Consider the following 19,585-nt stretch of genomic DNA (forward strand, 5'->3'; position numbering starts at 1 on the left):
TTGAGAAAATGCTCGTTGGAAAAAAAATATTTTTACGACAAAAGTCCTAAAGCGCCGCAAAGTTAAAACCTACGCACCTTAGCATGCTCAAGTTTTTTTCTAGAAAAGAAATTGGACAAGAGTTTAATGCCAATACAAACCCAACAACAAACCCTCGAATGAAGCTAGTTTGATGACACCTTGATAATGAGAAACACCCGGAAGTAAAGTTATTTCTGTTATTCAACACAACCAACAAATTGTGAATCCCATACAACACTCTAGACCTTTGTCGTTTCCCCGAAAAAAAAAACCCACGCATACAAAAGGGAAAACATCTGAAATACAAAAACTATTCGGTATGATACCAATTCGCCCGTGCCTGAACAGCAGGACAGCTTCTGCTTGCGCTCTTGACAAAATAAATGGGTACCTATATGTCGACTTCACAGCTTGCAAACTTTGTGACCCTATGACCTGTAACCGGTTCGTGTGTTTCTGTCGTAAAAGTAAAATACACTGACTGGCATAACTCCCGCAGCGAGAGAGTACACAACTATTCGGAGTGAAGAATAATGAAACAAACCACAGCGCCACTACTTTGCTCTTCTGTCAAAGCCGTAACTATCATCGCTATCCTCGCCGTAATCATCATCATCGTTCTCGAGTTAGTCGTCTTGGCCGTGATTGCATGAAGCTGGGTTGGATCCTCTTCTAATACCAACAGTTGGCACGCCTGACAGACGCTCGAAGCCATATCCATCTTATTCCCGTCCGTGCTCCGTTGAAGGTAATATTACCATACAGCTATATAGTATTTATATCGTTATAGTCACTTTATAGTCAATGCACGGTCTGCCTTGGTGTGCTATTTTGTTGCAGAGCGCATTCGGGGCACTTGGAGCTGCGGGAAAGCACTGCACAGTGGTCCACTCTAGAGCAAATCACGGTCAAAACCTCAAACTCATTTTTAAACGATTGGAATTGAAGAAATACGGTTTTCTAACACCCTTTAACTTATTTTCGTATTAAAGTAGACTTCATATATGCAATATTTCCGGTTTTTATAGATGAATTATTTGTTATTTTTGTCTATTTTCATGTTTTTTTCGCAATATTTCAGTAACCACTTGACCGATTTAGCTCCATCAACCGTCAAACGAACGGAATTTTAGTCTTCTTACACTCTATTGTTTGTAATTTAAAATCGTATTATTTTTTCTAGAGATATGACCAAAATAGTGCAAAAATATTTACATAATATACCTATAATTGCCCTAAAATGGTCAAAACTCACCATACGACCACTCAAATGATTCGGAATTATGAAGTTAGGTTAATTGTTACCACATAATGTGTCTAGGTAATTACTGACCAGTCCTGGACATACCCCGTTGTTCAGTTTATTTCAACTAAACCGAACTCCGCCATGCGACCCTTTTTTCCTGGTTCTAATCAAATTAAAAATGTAATCCTGTACGGGTGTATTCAAGTAAGTTTTTATACTTCAAGCATTACACGTTAAACGAACTTCAAAAGGTAAACTAGTCTTTTTATTCTACAGTATAATAATAATTTTTACAACAAAGGAAAACAATTGAAACAAAGGAAAATTATTATTCTGAAAATTTTTAGATTAATCATCTGGTTCTGAGCCAGATTGTGATTCATCAGTTTCTGACTCAGATGACTCGACTTCTGAATCTACGTCAGTCTCTTCTTTCGCCTCATGCTTAAATAATTGCTTCACTTCTTCAGGAAGCTCAAGATGATGCTTTCTAGTTGGTTTAAGGTGCTGGAAAATTGTCTCGGTATGTGTTTTCTGGACTGTCTTTCCGTGCAAAATTGTTACGGCATGATTTGATGGGTTTGTTGCTCCATTCTTGGGCTTCTTCCAACATCTTTTCCACGGGAGGAATAGATTACTTTGTAATTTGGTGACCATGGATAAGTAACTTATGTAAAGCTGTGGGCATATTAAACCACCGCCTATTTCGGAGCTCAAAACAACAACGAGCAGTGTTCCCATCATTGGAATTGCCGCAACCACCTGGCTTGGGTCTATCAATTAGCAGACCCACTCGAGTTCGTACGTTGGTACTTCTAAGAGTAACTCAAAAGATTGTTTAAACTTACCATTGTCCATTTGGGATTCTCGATTGTGTGCACAAGAAAAATGAATCAGCGGCTACAGTTAAATATTGTGTTCTCCATGTTGTTTATATTCGAAACAGCCGTTTGTGAAGCACGTGTTCCTTGGCTACTACGATCGAATGAAGCGCATGAACCCGATACGCAGTCAGAATAACTTGTTTAAAAATATGTTCTTGCTCTCATAAATTGGATGAAAATCAATTTATCGATAGTTTTCGATAACTCGAACCTTCATCATTTTGAAGCTAATGAATTTCCCTTTCAAATGAAACCTATTGGATAGCGGGCTCTCATGGGCAACTATAGTTTCGAGGCATATTTAACCCGGAATATGTTTATAAGACAACAATTTAACACAATACACAAACCTCTAGTTGTTAAAAAGATCCTGGAATCAATAGAAATATTCCTTGGACATATGTGGACAGATTTTCCGAAGACATCACTCATGTACGTGCATCCTGTTAAGCTACAGGATGGTCTCAAGTTATGAAATGCATACAGTGATTATCCCCGAAAAAACACGATGTTTGTCCATTCTTAATACTGTAAAAAAATCAAAACTCAACGGATTACACTCAAACTTTGGATTTATGTCCCGAAAGGATTAAAAAAGTATAAAAAAATTTGATTCTGCGGATTGGTTCACTTTGATTTTTTAAGTTTTGGCTGCTCTTGGACCACTGTGCACTGGTTTTAGAGTTTCCCAAACATGCTAGTCGTTACAAAGCTATTCACTAAAACTATTCTATTACAGCGTTTCGCCTGATGTCGAGCAGATAAAACAAGCAACACATGTGTAGGTATATGTATGTATGCAACATAATTTCACATTGTAGATCGTGAGCAGTTAAATTAATCGTATCCACGAGCTTTTGGGAAATGCAATTACTTTAATAGTATGGCATTTCAATTCATATTATCTCAATTGAGTAAAGCATGCTTAACCAATAGAAGCCTAAGGTTAATAGCTATGAAAGCTATGTAGTACAATTCGAGCTTTACACAGAATGAATGTTTTCCACACACCAAAAATAGATTTTTTATTATGTCCAAAACTTGGATAACGTATCCTAGTTAGTAAATTCCATAATCAAACTTTCTTTCGACTTGAAGAAACTATTTATGATGGCGAAATAAGTTGAAAAAATAATCAAGAACGTCTCTACAATTTATTGGCTCTTTTCTATCGGTTGGTAGATGGCTGGGCACGTGTCATTCAAGACCCTATTGTGGTCATCCACCTCTGTCCAGAAACTCCCGTGCCGACCGGGATTTTTTTTCCGTGTTGGGTGTTTTCGTCACTGCGACCAATATTTTGGTATTTTGTGACATCGCCGACCGGGATACGACTAACCTTAGCGGAGATCGGGTAGCCAACCCCGGTGGAAAACGGACGGCAGCTCCGTCACGAGACTAGGTATTACAGCCCTAGTAAGGCATCATACCGAATATGAAATACTACGAACAATCCAGATATAAATGCGGATCTGTATCTTGGCTAGAGAGCTGCAGAAGGTAAATGTGGTGGTTGCTGTCATACAGGAGGTGAGGTGGTAGAGGTGAGGAGATCCTATTGCGGGCACTCCATTCAAGTACCACATCTACTACAGTGGTGGCGAGAAGGCAGAAAGGGAAGTCGGTGCTTTAGTGCTCATAGGGAAACAGATGAAGCGTGTCATTAGATGGAGGCCGATCAGTGACCGTATATGCGTGTTGATAATTTAGGGCAAATTTTTCAACTACAGCCTGATAAATGTGTACACACCGACCAACAATAAACCCGACGAAGAGAAGGAGGAGTTCTATGAGCTCCTGGAAAAAACGTATAACGAATGCCACGACATCAAGATCGTCATCGGGGATTCAAATGCGCAGGTCGGGCAGGAGAACTTTTTCCACCCCGTGATTGGTAGAGAAAGCCTCCACTCTACTACGAACGACAACGGCCTGAGGCTTGTCAATTTCGCTGCAGCCAGAGGTGTGGCTATCTGTAGCACTTATATCGCATGCCGGAATATACGAAGCACACCTGGTTGCACTCGAATGAAGAGGCCTGCTTTCAGATCGACCACGTTCTGACTGATGGTCGGCACTTTCCAGACGTTACAAACGTAAGGTCATTTAGCGGACCAAACGTTGACTCGGATCTCGTGGTATCCAATTGACGTAATGACGCTGAGTGCCAGCGAGCGACGGATGAAAAGAACTGCGCCCGAGTTCACATGGTAGCCACGGCTAAGACTCGTCAGATCGTAGGAAGATACCCTGAAGCTAAAGCTGCTGAAAAAAGGCTCGATCGCCGGAAGAAACGATAGCATTGGGAGCGTATTCTTGCGGAGGCAGAAGGTTGCTTCTCAGGGACGATGCGAAAAGGAAAAGAATGATGAGGAGGATGATGAGGAGCAGGATGATGATTGAGGGTGATGGCAAAGCTGCGGACCCACCATCCATGAACGAGGTGAAGAAAGCAGTGAAAGAGCTGAAGAACAGCCAGGCATTCCAGCCGAACTCTTCAAAGTCGGGAGCAGGCAACTGTATCGTGCTTTACACCGGATCATGCTGAGAGTGTGGCCCGACGAAGAATTACCTCGGACTGGTTGGAGGGTCTCATATGTCCGCTTTACAAGAAAGGCCACCGCCTGGACCTTAGTAATTATTAGGGCATAACCCTTCTCAACACCGTTTGAAACATTCTCTCCCGTGTTCTGTTCCATAGACTGAAGCCGCTGTCGGAGACCTTTGTTGGCGATTACCAATGTCGTTTTCGATTCACCATTTGTTCATAGACTTTAGGGCAGTGTACGGTACAGTTAGGAGAAATGAGTTATGGCGAATAATGCTGGAACATGGTTTCCCAACAAAACTAATTAGACTGATACGTGCCACTCATGAAGGCTCTACATCATGCGTCAGGATAGCCGGTGAGATATCGGACTCCTTCGTGACGTTAGATGGTTTATAGCAGGGAGACGAGCTGTTATACTTATTGTTCAATATCGCATTGGAGGGTGCTATACGGAGGGCAGCCCAAGTAACAATGTTGGTTTTATCACCGTTTTATAGTACTTAATACAGCCAAAAAAGCACTATAAAACTTTAATATAACCAATTTTGTTACTAGGGAGGGGTGCATCAACCGATGTTCAGAAGGCTGGCATCATTAAAACAGTGCAACCAGCAACCAATACTAATAGGTTGGGTACTGACAAAAAAAAAGAAAATATTGTCTGATCGATTCACTTTCATGAATCAGGTCATTTGAAAATATCATTCAATCATTAACAACAAACAAAAACACTAGATTTGTGTTCAAAACATTTTGCATTTAACTATGACTCTGGTGTGTTCACATGCATTCGGTTTCGCGTTACTGGCACCAGCGTCAATAACTTCTGCAACAACAAGGCTCGCTATTGGCTGTTTCGGTTGCTGACGCTTTTTAGGGATGCACGAGCCTTTGATACGCACCGGCTCACGAAAGTTAAGAGCGGTTTTTTAAGCGCCTCGAAACTGATCGTTCGCCCGAAACCGAAGTTTACTGAAACTATACGATTTTTATGTATATGATAAATATTCTGATTTTGATTTCTGTCAATGTATTCCTTGTACAACGTTTTGTGTTTTACTCATTCGTAGTGCGAAGTCAGCAGGCAAATTCTGTGCGAATTGAAGAACATATTGGATGATTAATGCTTGAACTTCTGCGTGTACAAAACACTTATCCTTCCCGTGGCCCTCTACAACCATGAAGCATGGACGTTGAAAAAAGCCGATCGGCGAGCTCTTGGTGATTTTGAGCGTAGATTTTGCGTTTGGCGCAGACGCATGAACTATGAAGTGTACCAGGTGTACAAATCAGCGGATATAGTCAAACGGATAAAACACGGCAGGTTGCAGTGGGCTGGGCATGTAACTAGAATGCCGGAAGAATGACCAGCGAAGATTATATTTAGCAGAAATCCCGATAGAAGCCGTCGACTTCGATGTAGGCCCTGATCCAAAATACGTCAATGTCTGTCCGATTGTTTCTATTGTTTTGCTGTTTCGGTTGGGGCTCGGCCCTTGCGCTTCTTTGGTAGATGAGGTAGACACAATGGATAGGGTTTTTATCCAACAAATGATGTAATCTAAGTAAAAAACTCTTCATAATTTAAATGTGAGCTTTCCGTTCAAAAATAAAAGAAACGGTAAGATTTTTGTATCAACAGCAAGCATGAACAAGAAAACAAAAATAGGCATTGGATTTGACATTTCTATGTTGTACTCGATGTTATAATTCATACCACATTCCCCTAGTTCCGACCCAATCAATCCATATTACTTCATTCGATCTGGTTATTGTATCATTCAACTTCGAAGTTGCGAAATTATTTTGCTAACCGCCAGTGCGTTACACAAGTAAGGTTGTAAAATAAAAATCTTAAAAAAGGGAAAAAATATGCTCAATTTCAAATGCTTCAAGTCGGTTAGGATTGGTCGTTTAATGTTCGCTTTCCCTGATATGGTCGACAGAAATATATACCTTGTCTGCACTAGTCAGGCTATAAAGGAGCCTGCTTCTGCTCATATCGTTCATATTAGCAGTGTATGGTCACTAGGACTAAGCAGCAGCGGGTAGCAACTGTTTTTATTCACTCAGTGCATATTTTTAACCTCAACAATCATGGCATCCTGAGACGTAAATAGCGCCAACAGGAGGATCATGACCATGAAGAGCTAGATAAGCTATTCACTGCTAATGATACACGAAAATTCTACGAAAAGATTAACCAATCCCGTAAAGGCTATGTGCCGCGAGCCGACTTTGGGGAAGGTAATCTCATCACGAACGATGACGAGGTGGTCGACAGATGGAAGCGGGACTTCGATGAACATTTGAATGGCTATGCAACAAACAGAAGCAAAGCTGGAACGGAGCTGGAGTGCCAACGGTAGATGACGGGGTATCAGCCCCGACCTCCACGAAATTTAGCGAGAGATTGAAAAGCTGAAGAACAACAAAGCCACCAGCAAAGACAGCCTGCCGGGGGAGCTCTACAAACATGGTGAAGAAACATTTGCTAGAGCACTGGGTCATTTCAAAAAACTGGGAAGAGTAAAAACTGCCGGAAGAGCGGATGGAGGGAGTCGTCTGCCCCATCTATAAGAAATGCGACAAGCTGGAGTGCAGCAACTATCGTGGTATTACGCTCATCAACGCTGCTTAGAAAATACTTTCCCAAGTTCTATTCTAACATCTAACACCTTTAACCAGGAGGTTCGTGGGGCAGTACTAGGCGAGTTTCATGGGAGCCCGCGCAACCACGGACCAGATATTTTCAATCCGACAGTATTTGCAAAAATGTCGTGAGTACAGCGTGTCCACGCATCACATTTTCATCGACTTCAAGGCAGCCTATGATACAGTCAATCGAGAACAGCTATGCTGCCGTGAGATGACAAAGTGACGTAAGTGCCACTTTCTCGAATATGAGTTTTTCATGCCAATTTGTTCATTATTCGAAGACCTATCTTTTGGTATCTTCCTTTTCGTTATTACTTATTCGTACGTTGCATAAAATCAAAAAAAAAAAACAAAGTGACGTTGGCACACATTTCCATACAAAAGTGACGAAGAATTCTTTCGTTTTTGGGCCGTACTGAAAAACTGATCACTTGGATCTACGTCACAATGTCTTCTCACGGCAGTATGGCAGATCATGCAAGAGAACGAGGATATTTTTCCGGATAAACCAACGCGGCTGATCAAGGCTGTGTGATGTGCAACATGCGTGTTTCGGGGATACTCTTGAGTCCTTCCGAGTCATGCCTAGGATTGAGACAAGGTGATGGACTTTTCTGTTTGCTTTTTGTCATCGCCCTCGAAGGTGTTCTAGGAAGAGCGGGCATCGGTACGAGTCGTACGATTTTCACGAAGCGGATTCAGCTTAAAGGCTTCGCTGATGACTTCGACATATAGCACGAGTCTTTGCGACGGTGGAGGAACCCTACACCAGACTAAAAGGTGGACATCTACGGTGGAGTACAGACTGAAGTATGGAGTAATCCCAAGTAGAACAACTGCTTCTTTTCTTTTAGTTTTTGAAAGTCACTGTGGATGACAGCTGCGATGGTAATGTAGGCAGTTGAATATACATGACAGCAGGTTGAAATATTTCACTGTCAGTGACTGGTTCTCAGTTGAAACAGAATACTGCGAAAAGAGCTACGATCGTTTGAAAAATTTACAACCAGGTCGGGCAAGACGGATACACTAAGGTAGGGAAAGATGGACACACGGATTTTCCAAGAATTTTCACATGTAGCATATGTTGTGTACTACAGATGTTCACAAAGTACACCCGCGAGAGAAACCAGCAGATATTAATCACTTAGCAGTTAGAACAGGCCATAAAGGCGGAAAATTTTCGGTTTCATCGAAACCCATCCTCTCAAACTGTTCACGTGATGTATAGATGGACTCTTATAACGTAGAGTAATGTATGGCCATCACTTAACACATAAATCAAAAGAATACTTAACGTACTACATCTTTTTTGTGAGCGTCCACCTCAACCTTCGTAGTGTCCATCTTCCCAAGTGTCCGTCTTTCCCAACCATGTCAAAAAACAGCAATTTGTAGTCTTATTTTCGAAGACCCAAAACACATAAAACTTGGAGGAAGTTCACTAATACCAAAAATGATTATGAAAACAAATGACCTTAAGTTTCAATTTGTATGACTACTGCGATCTAAATAGCAATACCTAAGTAATTATTTAGATTACACCTTAAGGTGTCCGTCTTTACCTACTTTCCCCTAGATGCTTATCTACTCCATCAACTGTAGGCAATGGATTGGCTCAGATCACATAATTTCGATAATAATTAAGTCATATAATTTATTTCACTGACATGATTTTCCCTGTGATTTGACCCGGATGACACTCAACATCATTTTGAAGAGAAGTAAGAGTGAAACTGCTGCTGTATCATTTTCAATTGCATTTGCAGTGTCGAAATTTCGCAACACTTCATGACAGCGGTCGTATTTGTCGATAAAGCTGTACGAACGGTTTGCCGAAATTGATGGACCAAAAACATATGATCGCGCACGGCCCTACGTTGTGTTCGAATTTCGCCCTTTGGCATCACGAGAGGGCAATTAAGGCCCAGGGACGAGTTTTCTTTTCTCACCGCGAAATACACATTGTTTACTATACTAACAGTTTATTCTATGTATAATATTTACAAAAGTGGCAGCGTGACGGCGCTGCCACCGTACGTTTATCGACTAACAGAAAATGAACACTAACGCTGCTGCGGAGAGCGCTTTTATAGGCTGCCTCTCGAACGGCAGCATTGTCGAGCCAGAACAAAGCTTGGAATAAGCGCGCACAAATCGGCGTCGCTTGGACGTCAGCTGGTCACTCACAGATGACAGTAATGCCCAGCTGAGGCGGGAGTTTAGGCGCGAACAACATATGAAACTGCTTAGTTTAATACATTCAACACTAGTCGACAAAAGTGAAGAAAAATTGCCCCAAAGTTCAAACTGAAAAAATGAAAGATTATAGCTCTTTAACTATTGCTATTGGTAAATTTAAGAATGTGGGAAAGGGCACCGAGTAGCTGCTCGCTGAGTCCACCACTTCTACGTTTTCTTACGGCAAAACTTATTTAAGTCTCTGAAAAAGCTATTTTTGCTAGGGACACCAAAATTCACAGGAATGATTAAAAGACTAAAATCTTCCATTCTTTCCAGTTTGAGCTCTTGGGCAAAACCATGGGCGCAACTAAGGAAAATTTCTAGGGGGGGCTAGTTTTCATGTATGTCATTTTAAAAAAGAGAAAAAAGAGTTTGAATATGCTTTTTTAATGACGCTTAAAATAGTATCGTAAAAGCAGAAAAAATCACTTCGGGATAGAATCTCCGAAGATGTACTGAATATCTTGAACACATCGTCAACGCCAAGCTCTTTCAGCAACAATGATTCGATATTGAGGAGAGCTAGATTTGGTAAACGGCTGGGCTGCTTTTTAACAGTTCACCCGTACTAGTTAGAATAAAATAGACCCCACTGTGGTTCAAGGCATAATGCCCTATTCCTACCTCCACGTGGTACTGACTGGGATACGAGCAACCAAGGAAAAACCGGTGAACCGGTGGGGTAGTTGTTCTCCTTAGAGAGCAGGTTGTCTGCGCGTCTACCCCACAGGCTAGGGGCGGCTCAAACAGCGACTGATCCGGACCGGACGGTTGAACTATGAAATGCGGTGTCTCGCCGGCTACATCCATGGCGGCAGCTCCGTCGCAAGACTAGGCATCGCAGCCCTAGTAAGGCAGCATACTGAAATAAACATACTACGGAGAATCAAGAATTCAAAACGAACCGGAACAATCGGCAATGACCCAGCCGACAAAATAAGGACGACGATTAGAAGCTCAGTACATGTAACAGTAGATCGCTTAATGACCCGGATGTCGACCGGATTCTGCTGGATCAGCTAGAACCCCGCCACTTCGACATCGTTGCGCTCCAGGAGCGTTGCCTGAAAGGAGAGAAGGTACGGTGGATTTGTGGCTGCAAGGCACAGTACCACCAAAGCGGTAGGCAATCAGCGACAGGTTGTGTTTGTTGAGAATTAAAGGCCAGTTCCACAACTACACTATTCCCAATGTGCACTGCCCTCACGAAGGAAGACCTGATACAGGGAAAGAAGCGTTCTACGCACAGCTGGAGAAACTCTACGATAGCTGCTCGCGTAGAGATATCAAGATCGTCGTTGGGGACATGAACGGAAGGATAGACTTATATAAGCCGGTTATCGGCCCGCACAGCCTGCTATGCACCAACTTCGCAGCTTCCCGCGGATTAGCAGTCCAAAGTCCCTTCTTACCTCGACCAACGTACAGCGAAACAAATTGACCACGTTCTCAACGACGGCCCGTTCTTTTCAGACATTACAAACGTACGCACCAATCACGGTGATGATCGGACATGACCACTTCGATACAAAAAACTACAAAACCCTGATAACCGGTAGTCCTCTACGGAAGTCCATTTGATATTTTCGAACAGAAGGTGCCTATCGGCGAACAGAAGGTGACTATCTACGGTGGAGCACAAGCGGACGACGGATAATGGCTACAGCGCATGAACCACGAACTGCACGCGCTGCTTGGAGAGAACCCCATTGCACACCTGGCGAAAGACATTAGGTTGCGGTGGGCCGGTCACATCGTAAGAATGCCGGACGACAACCATGTGAAATCACTTCTCTTCAGCAACCCTACCGGCACAAGAAATTAAGGGGCGCAGCGTGCATGATGGCTCGACCAGATCGAAAGAGACTTGCGAGTGATGAGACGTCTGGGGAACTGGTGAAACACAGCCCAAAACCGAGTAAACTGGCGACTACTTGATACAGCACGAGCTACTACAGCTCTCGTCTGACTGGTAAGGTGAGTAAGAGAGCAAGGGTTGAGAATCGATCCTGGGTGCAGAACCAGTTCTTAGCCAATGAATGACGACATCTCAATTTGTGTGGATTTTGATGCTCTGATAAGTAGTATGGAATGTATATATATTGAATACAATCATTCTCTAGGAAATTCTAGGGGGGGCTAAACACGTTCCAGGGGGGGCTTCAGCCCCCCCGTAGTTGCGCCCATGGGCAAAACCTGTGTTTACCGTTGTGACCATTGCGTAATTTTTGTGCGTTTTTGGATCGATATTCGTGCCGGTTGGAAAAAAATTGATAATTTTTACAACATTTAATGTTACCTAGCCTTATGTAGGACTATCGTTCGGAAGTGATTTTGTTCAAACTTTGGTTAACAGAAATATGTCCAAGAAATAGTTTTAAATTTATGAGTTGCTGCGAGGGCATTCAAAAGCCATATCAATAAAATTCTGGTCCATGGATTGTTATTTTCATTGCTTCCGCTTTATAGTCATGCAAATTAAAATCTACCTAGTTAGCCCATTTGACGACTGTCACAAGTACGGTGATTCTTGTTGGGAAGAAACTTCGACAGTTGTTCTAAACTTTAACGGGAATCGATGTGTAAACAATCTTTAAAACAATCTGTCATTCAATCAGTTAACAAAAATTACCACCCACAATATTATCATCATTGAGATCTGATCGAAAGAACTGTTCCGGTCAATAAGGTGGGTGTAGAAGATTGAGATTACGAAACAGTCCTTACTTGGGGCAAAAATAAAACAATAGCACACCGAGCAGGTTATACGGGACAGTTTTTCATTTTATGAAGAATTGCAACTGGATTGCAAAGTAGCCCCAAGCTGTATTCTCTAATGCCTTTTTGCTCCTTCATTTTATCTTCTTTTTTTCCTTTTTTTCTCATCAACCTTTCGGAACGGATTGATTTTTTCATTTAATATTGATTTAGTCCCAACCGTCACGCTTCACAACGGGGCCGGTTTTTCTTATAGAACAGAAAACAGTCCGCTTAAGTAGAGCCTGCATCTTGTTTGCTCCTCCTCAAACGGGCATAGAAGCATTTTCATCTTCTTTTATAATGTAAAATACATTTTTCGAATACATGGATATACAACTTGAGGCTATTTATAAAACTTAAAATTTCGTATTAAAATACAATACTATATTAGGCCGATACAAATTTCGAATTCTTTTTATGCCCAAGGTTATCAAAGTTAGCAGAGGGGGTGGCAAAAAATAAATAACACCGAGAAGAAAAAAAAGAAATATCTTTGATCAAAGTTTGTGCGCAAGTTATGACGTTTGTAACTTGCACTCAAATAAATGTTGAATAAATAACCCTTTATTATTATTATTATTTATTTCGCTTGCTTTTCGACGACACTCTCGCTGTCACCTAACTTGTTTGTTGCTAAATTAAGCATTTATGCTGTCAGAAAACCAATGAAATGAACAAAACGGTTTGAGCTTTTGTTTCTTTCAGATTTTTGAATGGGGGTGACATAAAATGAAAATAAAATTTGTAACGGCCTTAGTGATAACTCCATAGATTTGGACTGGAGGATTTCTGAACGGTTTCCATAGGCTATAAACTAAAATTGCATAGTTTGAAGTTTTCGAGCTTTTAGGCACACCCGATGTAATTTAGACTAGATTGGATTTTTTTTTTTCACTAAAAGCAATTGTATGCTGGAGGTCGTTCAAAAATGTTAATACTGTTCCAAAGTCTCGTCTAAATTGAAATGAAGTATCATGCTTATATAGTCATGCTTGCTCATGTCGTAATCACTTATATTCATTGCATTAACAAAATTAAGAAGCTTATAGTTGTCAATAACCTTTTAAAAGATGGCGTTATGAATTTCTGGTTTCATATTTCACATGGTACAACTCAATTACACTCAGAAGAATAAGGTGCGTCTCAATTCCTTAAGATCTGTCAAAAGATTTTGCACACAAATTTGACCTACATTATCTGTAGCATGAAAAATGTTTGAAATTTGATCATTATCCGGGAGCAAAAAAAATGTTACCTAAAAATTAAAAATATGTTTTGAGTTTCCTTTCGATTGCATAAGTCTTGCTTCAGACACTTTTAATTTTTAAATGATTTAAATATTTTTTTTTAAAGCAAACTGAACTTTTGAAGGCATAATTATTTACCTAAGGTATAATTATTATCTTCTGTAAGTGGATTTTTCTCCTGTATCTCTAATATAACTTAACTTACCTTCAACGTTATCCGCATTCTCCAAAAAGAAATTTTTGTATTTCGCAATTTACCATGTTACCATATCATCAACAACCGAAAGAAGAATACAGCCATTTCTCGAATCACGAGTGAACCGTGCACGGCTCTGGTTGAAGTCACCATAAATATGGACTTTGAATTTGGAAGGCAAGCGAAATACATTTTTACGCTGTCTGAAAGGAGCTGGAGCTGGCAGAACATGCAAAATTACAAAAAACACGGATTCCACCCGCGGATACTTTAGTAGAGCAGAACTGGTAGCACAGAAAGTTGAATGTACTCGACAGATTCCAAGAAAAATCATCGTATGCGGATTAGTTAATCATTCATTGTTTCTTCATCACACATCCGGACCCGAGGGGAATTATTAGCATTTCTCATACTTATATGCAAATTCATGAAGCACTCTCGAAGGTTAACAATTGTGAACAACGAATATTCACAGTTTTATCAACAAAGATAAAAATTATCATTAAATCAAATCGTTATATATATTTCAGCACAAATGTAATGTTGGGCTTACTCATTTATTTATCACATGTCTGCGGTGAAATTTACCGAATGGATATATATTACTTTAATTAATGAGATTGGTTTCCGACAGTCACCGTTTGAAAGTAGTGACCTCTGTGTTAACCCAATCAATTTATTTAGTTATCATATGACTTTCGACCAATGGACTGGGCCGATACTGAGTGGAACCGGACGACTCATCTCCCGCTGTTGTACACTGCTTAGGGACCATCCATTAATGATGTCACGCGTTTAGGAGGGGGGGGAGGTAGTTTCAATTATTGTGACATTTTGTGACATATGGGGGAGGGGGGTTAGCTTGAGTATGACATCACATTTAAACTCAAAAAAAAAAAATAAATAAAAAAGTCGCATACCTAACCACAGTTGCATCATTCATTTATAGTTCTACGATCTCTTTTTTGCTTAAGATTTGCTTTAACTAAAATAAAAGACATTTTTTTTCATGTTAAAAAGCATAATGTTCGTTAATTATGTTTTACCGTGCAGGTTTGTTTATGAATGACAGCGCAATTCCATTAATTTTCAGTGTCTCTCAATCCAATCAATAAATACAAAACTTGTGACAAAACGTAAATAAAAATGCTTGGCTATTGTAACATGTGGAGAAGATTTGGATTGCGAATTGATTGAAGAAGAGGACTAAATATTGATGGTTTTTCAAAAATCAGCAATGATGCTACAGTTACTGTCTCGGCTTTCTATGTCGTCGATATGCGACCCCATCAACATCCCCATCCTTGGACTTAGAACTAGACGCTTTCTAGTTATCTTCTATAATCTTCTTTTCCTTTTAGTTTTAGTTTTTCATTCAGTAAAATCGTTCTTATGAAGAAAAAAATGCATGTCTAACAAATTGCTCGATTTTCAATCAATTATTACCAAAAAAGAGGGAGGGGGGGGGGGTTTAAAAACTTGACGTAATTAAGGGGGGGGGCAGAAAGTTGTGATAGCTCGTGACCAGTGGGAGGGGGGATTTATTTTTTTCTAAATTTCGCGTGACATCATTAATGGATCGTCCCTTATAGGAGAAATTTCGTTGTCAAATTATGGTAAGCACCACTGACCGGGAAACACATTTTTCAATACTTTTCGGTCGGTAAACACATTTAGCGATGCCTTTGGTTGACCCATTTTCAGTGGTTGTTGTTTGTCACTGTGAATAAATAATTTTATTGCCATCAACCGCGGGAATTAACAAATTGTGGTGAGAATTCGGTACCATAGTACTCTGATTGCACGATTGGTTCTTTCCAGCTGGTTTCCTCGCAGGAATTCCTGCAACACTACCAGCTATCGTCATTTGCATTTTCCATTACCGATGCGGAGATTTTTCATTGCTAGAAATAGCAAAAAAAAAAAACGAGCAAAACAACGGGACAATACTCATCAAGAGATTGTGTTGGAATAATAATTTTTGGTCGACTTATTTACATACATTCGGTTTTCGTGGTGGATTTTTTTATAGAGGGATTTTATGCCAATTGATAGCACCTTTTCAGGGTTGGTTTGGTAGCAGCATCATACAAAACCGTTTCATGGACACGGCGTTAGATTTTTTTCCACATTCACAATTTTTAATCAAATGTTAGTTCACTCAAGTCTGAGTTCGCGTTTAATCTCTCAATATGAGCAGAATTGCATCATTAAAAATGGTGTCACTTTGTCGTATAGTAAAAATCAACTGCATACAAAAGTCGGAAAAATTGAAAAATGAATTTTTTTTTGTAAGCCAACGTTGATGTCATTCATTTGAATAGTCCATAAATCCGAAAAAGCTGTAAAATAATACTGCCCGTACTAAATTCTTATCATTGTCACTAGGAAGGAATACTATTCAACTCAGGATACTCGTAGTTTCACAGTTCCGACAATACTTAGCAATAAAAATGTTGGTTTTGTTAGAAATTTACACTGCATTGAATGCATCAAATTTACTGCCTCTATTTTGTTCCACAGGCCTAAAAAAATCTAACAAAAAAAAACAACCGAAAAATTGCGTACCATCTGTGGACGGCATGCGTACTACACACCACACAGGAATTCGAGAGTGTATCTTCTGTAGCGCTTGTCGGCAAACCTGTGATGAATTTAACGACATCGCAAACTCGACCGAGAAGTGAGAAATGGATGAAAAGCTTTGCTCTTTCCTATGGGCATCAACGCTTACTGATGGACGGACACAGCGAGATGTGATATGGCTAACGCCTCAGTTTCCTGGTAGCGTTCCAAAATACAAGCGATGGTGTTTATATACCAGGGAATGTGGTTTATGTTCGTGTCTACGTCCACGGAACTTAGTTTACAGTATTCGATGATGCTCGGGGAACGAAACCAAAAAAAAAACTGACGCTAAAACGTTACTTCTGACCTTCCGGGTGTGTTGTTTGCTTTGTGCCTTTGCACTTACATGCTTTTTTTGCCTTTGCTGTTACTGATATGTAGGTTGGAGTTTTTGTTTGGAAGGTGGTAAATATAATCATTCACACTAGCTGACCCGAAAAAAAAGTAAAGCGCAGGCAGTACCAATTTACCAGTGGTAAATATTGGACTCTGCAAATTGATTATTTTGAAAACACTTTTATGATTCAATTTACGCTACAATCTTGTTTATGTACTTTATTTCGATACATCTGAGTAAACAAGCGTGCTGGTGATATCGTTCCACTGTAACCGAACCTAATAAAAATTCTTCAAGTATTGATCGTAGAATGTGTTTTAGTTAACCTAGATCAGGTTGAAAATGTCTTTCACTGGACGTATGAAGTTTCATGATACTATAGAATTTTCTGCCACTGCTATAGTATTAGTGAGCGATTTCACTAGTACAAAACTTTTTCTGGTTAAAAACAAACGAACTGCATGCCGCTTTATCGTTAAAATTCGTTTTTTTTAAAGGGGGGATTTGTTAGTAGCTTAAGTATTTATGATAAATATTTGTAAATAATGAGTATGTGTGTCCAATCACAAATAGTGACTTCTTAACACTGTTAGAAATTTGTAATTTTAATTGTTAGGATTTGTTTGCTTTCGCAATTGGGACTTATCATTCGTAGGGATTTAAACCTACTTGTCAGAAAAGGGAAAGTAAACTTACAACTAACTTAATTGCTAACTTATTGGCTATAAAGAGAGCTTATCGTAGCAATTGAGGATTGCAACGATTTTTGTCGAAAATTGTTAATAATTTTATTTGACATAGCTTCTAATGGTTCAACACTAGTAAGTCTATGTAATTCGAGTGTACCAAACCAAGGAGGACGCTTCAAAACCATTTTCAGAGTTTTATTCTGAATCCTTTGGAGCGTTTTCTTCCTTGTTGAACAGCAACTTGACCAGATCGGTATAGCATAAAGCATTGCTGGTCTAAAAATTTGTTTGTAAATCAAAAGTTTGTTCTTTAAACAAAGTTTAGAATTCCTGTCATGAGAGGATATAAACATCTCGTATATTTGATGCACTTGGCTTGTATACTCTCAATGTGCTCTTTGAAAATAAGTTTTTTATCATAAATTAGTCCCAAGTACTTAACCTTGTCGGACCAACTTAAAATAACCCCATTCATCTTGACAACGTGATTATTGTTTGGCTTGAGAAAGAAGCCCTAGGCTTATGCGGAAAAATTATCATTTGAGTTTTAGAAGCATTGGGAGAGATTTTCCACTTTTGCAAGTAGGAAGAAAAAAGATCTAAACTTTTCTGCAATCGACTGCATATGACACGAAGACTTTTTCCTTTTACGGAAATGCTTGTGTCATCGCAGAACAATGACTTTGTGCATCCTGGAGGCAAACCAGGAAGATCTGAAGTGAATATGTTGTACAGGACTGGACCCAAGACTGAACCTTAAGGTACACCTGCTCTGAGCATTGGGCGATACGACGAAAAGTATCGATACTTGAGTATCGATACCCAGAGAACCAGAAGATTCGAAACACCCAGAATATCGGTTAGAAAGTATCGATACAATAGATGAGTTAATTTTTTGAATTTTTGATAAATACATTTCTCGCGTAATTTTTCAAATCGGCGTAAGTCGCAAAATGTAAATAAACGGGGTTTTCATGTTATAATATTAGCTGCGATGTAATTTCGGCACTAACTTGATGATTCGGGCAAAAATGAACTTTTCGACACTTTTGAATAATTTTGGCAAAACGACCGAACAACCCTACCTGCAATTTTCAACTTACACCCTTTTGTTGGCGTATCGACGAATATGTGAAATGATCTGTCATGTCAGATAAGCTCTCATAATTTCGGCGAAAGTGAGACGATCATAAAAATAAAAACATCATTCACTTACACCATTTTGATTTTACTCGTCATCTGTTTCGTGTGCTGCTGAAAATTTTTAATACTTTCTATCGGATTTTGTTGTTAGAATAGGAAATAAAATCTGAAATGTTTTCCGGGTTGGAGATGCTTCTAGGTACGTATTATTGTGGAAGTTTGTTTTTTCTTGCAGTATCTTTACAATAATAAAGTTAATAGTAATTTATTGACATTTATTATTGTTAACTAGATGCAGCCACCCAAATGGAAAAGAGATGTCTGCCGGATAGTGATCCGACAAGTGAACGGAGTTTCGAATTGGATGTAAGGAAGTCGAGAAATCAAAAAAGGTGCAATGATCACCAGTATGCCAAGCAACCGGAATCGTCATTTGTGCACACCGGAGCTAATGTGATGTATACAACCTTCCCCTTTGGATCAACATCAAATTCGGGCATTGTAAAACGGTTTCCGTTTTCCGACATTTCCAGTGAGTATTTCCTTGCTGCATATATTCTACCGAAGAAGAATGAGGCTGAGGAACCAATTAAGTTAACTGATATAATGGTTTTCCGCTATTCGACGAGCAGTCCTGGAATTGTTTTGTACAAACATGATGTGAGAGAAACTTCATTTAAACGAACAAATATCATCTCTTGTGCAGATCTAATGCCGATTGGGATTGATTTAATTGAACTTCACAACATTGAAGATGGGCTCATCATTCTACCGGATGCAAAATTGGCAGACTTGAAAGCATTATTACCGTATATAAAAAACAAGAGCTATTATCAAACATTCCTGAAGACGCTAGTACCAGCCAAACGTGGCAGAAAGAAAAAGTCAAATCAAATAGATCATTTAGAAAACGATATGGATCCGCCGGAAAGTGATGGCGAACCGATAGCTGAATACTGAATGGTTAAAAAGAAGGTAATT

General features: G+C 39.8%; 2 protein-coding genes across 4 annotated transcripts in view; one reads left to right on the plus strand and one right to left on the minus strand.

Moving 5' to 3' along the window:
- Nucleotides 1-19,585, minus strand: part of LOC129721147 (orexin receptor type 2-like) — a 372,491-nt gene that overhangs the window by 262,833 nt on the left and 90,073 nt on the right. The gene's annotated exons all lie outside the window — the stretch shown is intronic.
- Nucleotides 18,652-19,564, plus strand: LOC129720333 (uncharacterized). Its single transcript, XM_055671800.1, has 2 exons — nt 18,652-18,803; nt 18,897-19,564. Exons 1-2 carry the CDS (start codon nt 18,776-18,778, stop codon nt 19,562-19,564), a joined length of 696 nt encoding a protein of 231 aa, XP_055527775.1. The 5' UTR covers nt 18,652-18,775.

The sequence above is a fragment of the Wyeomyia smithii genome, chromosome 2 (genome assembly GCF_029784165.1).
Source record: "Wyeomyia smithii strain HCP4-BCI-WySm-NY-G18 chromosome 2, ASM2978416v1, whole genome shotgun sequence".
Lineage (NCBI taxonomy): Eukaryota > Metazoa > Arthropoda > Insecta > Diptera > Culicidae > Wyeomyia > Wyeomyia smithii.